At 41.5% G+C, this 9,513-nt stretch overlaps 1 protein-coding gene across 1 annotated transcript; it reads left to right on the top strand.

Annotated features, from left to right (window-relative positions):
- The first annotated feature begins 6,413 nt into the window (after positions 1-6,413).
- LOC121809928 (uroporphyrinogen decarboxylase 1, chloroplastic-like) lies at positions 6,414-9,230 on the top strand. Its single transcript, XM_042210775.1, is given in 7 exon segments — positions 6,414-6,539; positions 6,647-6,780; positions 7,573-7,955; positions 8,033-8,260; positions 8,262-8,318; positions 8,506-8,741; positions 8,900-9,230. Coding segments are annotated over 7 exon segments (1,233 nt in total). The 5' UTR covers positions 6,414-6,513; the 3' UTR covers positions 9,069-9,230.
- Positions 9,231-9,513: the final 283 nt, after the last annotated feature.

Raw genomic sequence — 9,513 nt, 5'->3', positions numbered from 1 at the left:
GTATTTGATATGTGGTCTATTCTTTCGTGTAGGTATCATTTTGGGCTCGTAACAATTGGGTTTCAAATTGGGCTAGGAAAGAATAATTGTTTGGCCCCAAAAGTGAAATACTTCTCTCGATAAAAAAAACAAGGTCGAAAAATTTTCAAGTGCACAAACGACGGTCCTTTCAAGAACACAATAAAAAGGTAGGAAAAGTCGGGGTGTTACAATAGTACCCTTCAAGTACCGGGGGGTATCTCGAGAAGTGTAGCCCATGATTTTGAGTATGTTTTAAATATCTCAAAACCCTCACAAGAGCTCTCCAATGCTCTTTGCTTGGATTGCTCGTGTAACGACTCAACTTGTTCACGACACAAGTAATGTCAGGTCGAGTGCAATTAGTCAAGTACATAATGCATCCGATGACCCGTGCATACTCTTCTTGTGCAGCGGGCTCGCCTTTGTTCTTGCTCAAGTGAACGTCGAGTTCAATTGGAGTCTTAATCGGCTCGCCATCATAGGTTTTGAATTTATTCAATATCTTCTCAACATAATGTGATTGTGTTAAGATGATTCCATCAGACGTTCTTAGAATCTTCATTCCAAGAATTACATTGGCTAGACCCATGTCTTTCATGTCAAAGTTTCTCTTTAACATGACCTTTGTATCGTTAATTACTTGAGGGTTGCTACCCAAGATTAACATATCATCAACGCATAGACACACTTTAACATGACCGTTATTAGTGCTCTTGATGTAGACACATTTGTCGCACTCGTTGATTTTAAACCCATTTGATAACATCACATTATCAAACTTCAAGTGCCATTGCAATGGCGCTTGTTTCAATCCATATAGAGACTTTACGAGCTTGCATACCTTTTTCAAATCGATATGCACTACTGCATATCCAATGAAGATACAATCAACTGTTTTAGGTCCAATTGTACCTTCTTTGGGCGGAGGAACCATTACTTTTGCCAAACACCCCCACACTTTGAGGTATTTGTAAGATGGTTTCCTTCCTTTCCACGACTCATAAGAAGTGACATCTTTACCTTTGCGTGGGATTTTGTTTAGGATATAGTTGGCTGTCAAGATAGCCTCCCCCACATGTTCTGGGGCAATCCAGAACTAAGTAGCAGTGCATTCATCATTTTCTTTAGAGTTCGATTTTTGCGTTCTGCAACCCCATTAGATTGTGGTGAATATGGAGCAGTTGTTTGATAAATTATACCACTTGCGTTGCATAACTCCTCAAACGGGGCTACATATTCGCCTCCTCTATCGCTTCGAATCGTTTTGATTTTACAACCAAGTTGATTCTCAACTTCGTTCTTATAATTTTTGAACGCTTCTATTGCTTCATCTTTACTTCTTAAAAGATAAATGTAGCAATACCTTGTGCAATCATCTATGAAAGTGATAAAATACTTTTTACCACCTCTAGTTTGCACCATCTTTAAATCACATACGTCCGTGTGATTCAAGGGGTTTTGTGCTTCGTTCAACCGAGTGAAACGACAACTTAGTCATTTGTGCTTCGAGAGCTGCTCCTTGACGCATCGGGACACACGCGTCTAGGTTCGTAACGACGTGGACTTCATCACGTGTCAGCCACGTAGGCTCTTACCGCGTCATACTGACGATGTGTCATCCCACTTGGCTTGCTGGCGTGGAAACGTTGGTGGTCAAAAAAGAAAAAGAACTACACCAACCAGCCCAAGCACAGAGCCCCACTACCAGGCTCAAAGACCAATTGCCAAGATCCAAGTCCACGGACACCGGCTCACGGCGGGGCGGGCGGCGGCGGCGGCGCGCGTGTGCGCGTGTGGGCTCTACAGCCCATCTTAGTCCACTAGAAGTATTACATGTAATAATCCCACTTATTAAATACTTGTTTTATAAGCTTCTAACTTTCAATGTGAGATAATTAATCACATGGCTTGTCTCATAGCTCATTTAATTAACTAGTAATTATTTCGCAACTTTAATCCATTATTTCTCACTCACCGGGAATCGGATTTGAGAAAATGAATATACCACGGTCATCTACTCCGAACATAGATCAACGCTATATTATTTAATTTCACAAAATTAAATGTCTCGTTGGAAGTATTCTTGGTCAAAGTTCTTTGACCGCAATGATTCCAACAAGTGAAACATGTTGTACTTGACAAGTTGCACTGTTACGAATTTTCAAACGAAATGAGATTTGAGGAAATATACAGGCAAAATACATCTGCTATTAACCTATTAGTAATGCAAACTGAAAGTCCTATATGATTATTTTCTAAAATACCGTTGCGAATGATAAATACTCCATATCGTACAACTATATTTATTAATGTGAATAATTACATGTTTAAGGATTAAGAAAATATAAAAATGATTGTAGAGTTAAGAAATAAAATATAAAATCAACACAAGAAAAAAGTGAAGTATATATCTCAGAAAGTAATTTCGGAGTTCATTTTTATACATATGGAATAAGATTTTGACTAATTAAGTTAAATATTTAAAGATAAATTGATACTCCTATCTAGAAAATTAAAGGGTATTCTAGAAAATTAAAGGGATATTGGTCCCTAATATCATGGAACTTTCAAAAAAATTAGATTTTTTCTACGAACTTTAAATTTTGGCAAATAATATCACGAACTTTACTGTAATGCGTTATTTTCCACCGACAAAAATTTCCGACTATTAGTAAGATGACATGTATGCTGAGTTGGCAAATTAAATCTAGCTCTCAATTTACTTGGCAATTTTTGAAATTTATTTATTATATTTGGCAATCTACTTGATGAATCGCCATTTAACAACACTGTTTTAATCCTAAATTAAAACATCTTTTTTTCCGTATCACAATAAATTTAATCCTAACGAGTTGCGAGTAGACCTTATAATTGATCTCAAAGTCACAATTCTACTTATCCACAACCAATCGATCCCTAAACCACAATCAAATCGTGAACCCTATTTCTAACCAAATCTCCAACCAAATTGTGAACCCAAAATCGTAAACTGAAGGATGTACTACTTTCTATCCACAACCAATCAAGAACTTCAATTGAAGGATGAAATCGATTATGAGATTTAAAGAAGAACTGAAAATTGTTTTTGAAAGAACTCAAAATCGTCCAGGAACAAAATCTGTGTAATTGTAAGAACACCAAGAAACGATGCCGTTTTGTAAATATAAGAGTGCAAAATTTAGTAAGTAAAACGACACCGTTTTGTCTAAATTCCGGCAAACAACTTTTCGATAACCTTTGGTGGGCGGGAAATAACACACTATAGTAAAGTTCACAATTTTATTTTTGCCGAATTTTAAAATTCGTAGGAAGAGTCCAACTTTTTTTAAAGTTTCACAATATTAGAAGACAATAAGTCTCAAAATTAAAATGGCAAAATGTTGTAAAATAAATAGTCATAGAGTTGTTTTTGGAAGCTGCTCAGACCATCCACTACGCGTCTCGCCGGCGTCTCGCGTCCCGTCCCGGAGAGACGGGACCCCGGCGCTACGCGTTGCAGCTCGTAGGGCTGTCAAATCGGGTACCCGCGGGCACCCGACCCGAAATTTTCGGGTACCCGATCCCGAAAATCCCAAATTTTGCTACCCAATACCCGATCCGAAAATGATTTCGGGTACCCGGATACCCGATTCGGGTATCCAGTCCCGAAAAATCGGGTATCCAGTCCCGAAAAATCGGGTACCCGGATACCCGATTTAAAAAAAAAATTATATGTATATGCATCCACACACACATGTCTCACACACACAGTGCATGCATATGCATCCTCTCCTCCCCAATCCTACTTCATATCACACCACTACCAATTTTCTACTTCTTTTTTCTATGATATCATAATCATCACTGTCTCTTTTTTTCCCTTTTCAGAGAGGTGAGATATAGTCTATTAAAATTCAAATTTCAACCTTCCAGACAAGGAAAACCTCTTTTCTTTTATCTATCCCATCTATAGTGACCTATTCCTCCCCTCCTTTTACTTCTACATTTCCAATTTTCAGTTCCCATCGCCATGGATATTTCTCCCAAGCTTCTCTTCTCACTTCTCCACTCCACTCTCATCCTCCACTCCTCTGCCTCAGATATGCTTTCATATACTAACTACTCTAATAATCATACTTATAAACTGAAATACAAAAATAGTGATGAATGAAATGATAAGTGACAAAATGCGAATTCAGGGGAAATGCAAACCATCCGTTGGAGTCACAAACACACAACTGAGCACGACGCCACCTTCCCCAATCAAAGACTCAAAGTCAATAACAAATTAATAAAACATTAATAAAATTATATATATTTCGGGTTTTCGGGTATTACCCGATCGGGTATCGGGTAACCCGATACCCGAAAATCCCAATAACCCAATACCCGATCCCGACCCGAAACCCGATTTTTCGGGTATCGGGTATCCAATTACCCGATTTTTTCGGGTTCGGGTATCGGGTATCCAATACCCGATATCCATTTTGACAGCCCTAGCAGCTCGCCATCCTGTGCCGCGCCGTCCCGCGTCTCGTCCTACGTCGCGTCCCGTCGAGCCACGAGACGGGCTGTCTCGCCACGCGCCTAAGCGACGTGGCGCGACCCGGCGTCGTGCGTGACGCCCACTCGCCGGCCCGCGAGTGGGCGTCGTCACGTGCTGACGCAATAAATATTTTTTTTTAAAATTCAAATTTTAAAAAAATAAAATAAAAAATAAAATAAAATAATAAAAGAAAAAAAAATTGTAACGGTAATAATACCGTTTTTTGTTTTTATTTTTAATTTTTTATTTTTAATTAATTTTTTTACTCTATAAATACTCCTAAACTCATCCTCATTTCAAACACAACTACACATCTATTCTTCCTATCATCTAAATTTTCTCTCAAATTTTCTCTCAAATTTCCGTATAACAACTCAAGATGTCCGGCGATGGCGACGGCAACTACGGCGGTTCCGGCTCCGGCGGGTGGGATCTCAACGCGTTCGGCGATTGGGAGACCATGATCAACACATTGGGCGGTTCCGGTTCGTCAACGTCGGGGACCCAGGGTTCGGCGATGCCAGGGGGTACCAACCACCCAATTTTGACCTTGATGCATATGTTCGTCCCTCCGCCCCGCGGTATTCGCAGAGATTATCCCAGATCCGGGAGGATTTTCCCGTTGATCCCACGCCGGGAGTAGGCCGAGGCAGTGGAGGTGGCCGAGGCGGTGGAGGTGGCCGAGGCGGTGGAGGTGGCCGAGGCGGTGTACAACCCCAGGCGGGCGAGGACGAGGAGGAAGAGGAAGAAGAGGAAGAGGATCTAGGCCGGCATCCGTACAACAACCTCGAAACGCTGGCGGTGTACAACGCCTGGATCACCGTTTCGTACGATCCCATCGTCGGGAATCAACAATCTCGGAAGTGTTTCTGGGAAAAGGTCTGCGAGGTCTACCACCAGATAAAGTCGAAAGGCTCCCGCAAGCGCAAATTTAAAATGCTCCGCTCTCACTTTGACCGAGTCGACCGACAGGTCAAAAATTCTACGGCATCTACTCGTCCGAAGAGGCGCGCTACCAAAGCGGCGCAACGGCAACCACATTTTGACGTCCGCTTTGTGCGCCTACTACCTGGACGAACGTCATCAATTCAGATTTATTGATGTTTGGCAGGCCGTCAAGGACGAGGAACGGTGGGCCGGCGGTTTTCGCTCCAGCTCGGGCTCAACCTCGAAGCGCACGAAGCATACGGCGAGTGGTCAATACTCGTCTGGTGGTGACACCGCTGAGGGCATCAGCCAACCTGAGGCTGAATCCCAGGAGTTTGCGGGTACGGTCGGCGATGCTGGAGGATCCACGAGTGGGCGCCATCGGCCGCAAGGGACGAAGGCGGCGAAAGCGGCTAGAACAAGAAAGGGCCGAGGCGAATCAAGCCAGCCGGCCTCGGGATCGGGCTCGCGGGGAGGCTCGGACACACTTATGGTGGCGTACTTGACCGCCACAATGGCGGACACTTCCCGCTTCTCGTACGCCCAATTCACGGCCCGGTGGAACGGAATTGTGTATATGGCAGCACAACTTGGCCTTCCGACTCCCCCTCAACCTCGACCGCCTCCGGAGGATGATTAGCCGGCGGAGTAGTTTTTTATTTTTCTTTAAATTTGTATTTTAAATTATGTTGTGTGTTTTTTATGTTGTGTGCTTTTTTATGTTGTGTTTTTTTTAATAAATTGTGTTTTTAATAAAGTGTGTTTGTTTTAATTGAATTGGGTTGAGAAAAAAAAATAAAAAAAATGAAATTGAATGAATAGTAGTTAAGGGACGGTTAAGGGACGGAGCGTTGCAGGTTCCGTGCAGATAGAGGAAAAAGGGACAGTGGGGCCTCAAATAGTATTTAAGGGACGGTATAGAGACAGCGGAGTGGATGGCCTTAATTTCACCACAGTTGAGATAAGGGAGTTTCACCACAGTTGAGATAAGGGGCGAGGAAGAAATCAAGCGACAACCGACGCACTTCGCAATTCTTTTGATGATGGGCTTTTCCACCATTAGCAGGCACGTTTCACCTCTATAAATCTTCACAATCCCTCATTTTCAGCGTTGAATCGAGTTATGTATAGTTGCCCCAATTTGTGCGATTCTCTCATTGTTTCTGTGCGCAGTTCTTACTGCGGCGTCGGCTGGAGAAGCTCGAGCTTGTTTACGCCCCTCAATTTTGCAATCTCCAATGGACCTGCTTCATCTCAAAAGCAATCTCCCAAATTCATCTCAGCTCACGCTTCTGCTTCTTCATCTGGTACATCTCCTACCTAATTGCTCCTCTTTCAGATGGATTGATGTTTCAAAATTTAGGATTGGGATATATTTTCTTTCCTAATTTTTTTTATCGTTTTGTATGAAGTTTTGCCTTTTAGGTATTTGCTATTATTGGAAGATTAATGTGGGAATTGATTTTCAGAACTCTGAATAATTCTCTTGAAGCTCATCCTCTATATGATGAATGATTGGCTTTGCCCTACAATTTAGAATAGGAAATCCAAATACATCACTTTTCTCGTCTAATTAGGTTTATAAATTTAATTTACTCCCTACGTCTATCGGGTTATAAGAAATGTAAAGAAAAGTAAAGAAAAGTAGGTTGAATACGGTAGTGAAATGTGGGTCCCATTTATATGTATTAGTTTTATATTAAAATGATAGTGAAATAAGTTGGTGGAATGTGAGACCTACTTACCCTTTATGGTAAAAGTGAAATAGGAGTAATGTGGGTCCCATTTATATGTATTAGTTTTATATTAAAATGATACTGGAATAAGTTGGTGGAATGTGGGGCCTACTTGCCATTTATGGTAAAAGTGAAATAGAACTCTTATTGTGGGACGGGCGGAAATGGTGATATATGACTCTTATTGACGGACGGGGGGAATATCTCTGGTCTGATACGTGAACACAGTAGATGACAAGGAATTTTTTTTATCATGGAGGTCTAAATGCATTCCTTTAGAACTAAGAGTTCTGGTGCTACAACATGAGGTAAATTCGACTATCTAAATATGTTCACTTTTGATTTTCTCAAAAATGGAAGCAGATCCTTTATTGGTCAAGGCTGCAAGAGGGGAGCCGGTAAACCGTCCTCCTGCATGGATGATGCGTCAAGCAGGAAGGTACATGGCTGTTTATAGAAAGCTTGCAGAGAAATATCCATCCTTCCGAGAGAGATCAGAGACGACTGATCTCATTGTGCAAATTTCTTTGCAGCCATGGGAAGCATTCCGTCCCGATGGAGTTATTATTTTCTCTGACATACTCACCCCACTACCTGCATTTGGTGTTCCTTTTGATATAGAGGATGTGAGAGGTCCGGTGATACAGTCTCCCATTCGTTCCGAAGAGGACTTGAAAGCGTTGCACCCTATCGATCTGGAGAAACTACAGTTTGTCGGTGATTCTCTTAAGATACTGCGGAAAGAGGTTGGTAATTGGTATGGAGCCACCCATCATTTATCTACCTACGAAAGCTGTTTGACAGTTTCTAATATTTTTTTTAGGTAGGGGAACAAGCTGCGGTTTTGGGCTTTGTTGGAGCTCCTTGGACAATTGCTACATACATCGTTGAAGGTGGGACGACTCGAACGTATAAAACAATAAAGAGCATGTGTCATACATCACCCGCTTTGCTAAGGAGTCTTCTGTCACATCTTACAAAGGCAATAGCTGAATACGTCGTCTACCAAGTAGAGTCTGGTGCTCATTGCATACAGATATTTGATTCATGGGGGTGGCCAATTGCCACCTCATATGTGGGAAATGTGGTCTAAGCCTTATATCGATGAGGTAACTGCACTTTTCTTGTTGCTTTTTAACAAAGGGATAAAGCTGTATTTTAGTTTGCAGTGGCTTAGAATTTTCTACATCTGATTCATGGATCTATTGGGTTTTGGGGCTCTCCGTGGAATCTCACACCATTAAAGCTTTTGTTGGTATTTGGTTCTTTCTAAACGCCTTTATGTTATCAATGTAGATAGTGAGAACAGTGAAGCAGAAATGCCCTCAAACCCCTCTTGTACTCTATATCAACGGAAACGGTGGATTTTTAGAACGGATGAAAGGAACTGGTGTTGATGTGATCGGGCTCGACTGGACAGTGGATATGGCTGATGGAAGGAAACGGTTGGGCAGTGACATTTCTATACAAGGAAATGTGGATCCCGCCTGTCTATTTTCTCCGCTTCCTGCCATAACTGATGAAATCAAAAGGTTCGTCATTGAACTTAACTGATTATGAATCCAACAGTGTCTTTTGTGCATCATCTGCTTGCTAAATATGCATTCTAATTAGCCACGGTAGTATTTAGAGCTTTATCAAGCTGTGTTCGTTGTTTGCTGAAGCTGATAGGATTTGCCCGTTTTGTCAGGGTCATAAGCAGTGCAGGGACGAAAGGCCACATTCTGAACCTGGGCCATGGAGTTCTTGTTGGTACACCGGAGGATGCAGTGGCTCATTTCTTTGATGTTGCGAGAAGCTTTGATTATGATTCCAGAGTTGAAAACCATGCAGCCGGGGAACCCAATTTGGTAGCTTGAGAGTCTAGTTTTGTTGTACAAAGAGACTGTTCTTCCAAGGTATGAGCTAACTAATCCTTTTTTTTTTGGTAATATTTATTCATCATTGTATCGAAGAACCATATGCACTTGCACATGATGAGGCCACTCACTCTATTTGATTAAATTTCATAGTTTCAATTTCTTTGGTGCCTCAAGTTGCATAACCATTTATTGAATGTGGATTACTCTTTGAAGTTTTTATTGAATTGAAACTCGAGTAGAAGCAATAGTGTAGTTATATTATGGCATGCTTCCCTAGCTTCCGTTAGGGATAGTGGTGAGCATTCAGTTTTCATTTTGGTTTTTTGTCCGAACCAAACTGAACCGAAAAATACTACTCCCTCCGTCCTATAAAATATGTGCACTTTCCATTTTCGTCCGTCCCAAAAAAATATGTGCATTCCATTTTTGGAAAGTTATACTA

Source organism: Salvia splendens, chromosome 6 (assembly GCF_004379255.2).
Source record: "Salvia splendens isolate huo1 chromosome 6, SspV2, whole genome shotgun sequence".
NCBI classification, from domain to species: Eukaryota; Viridiplantae; Streptophyta; class Magnoliopsida; order Lamiales; family Lamiaceae; genus Salvia; species Salvia splendens.
Note: the sequence above shows the minus strand (reverse complement) of the source record. Positions and strands in the feature narration are given on the sequence as shown.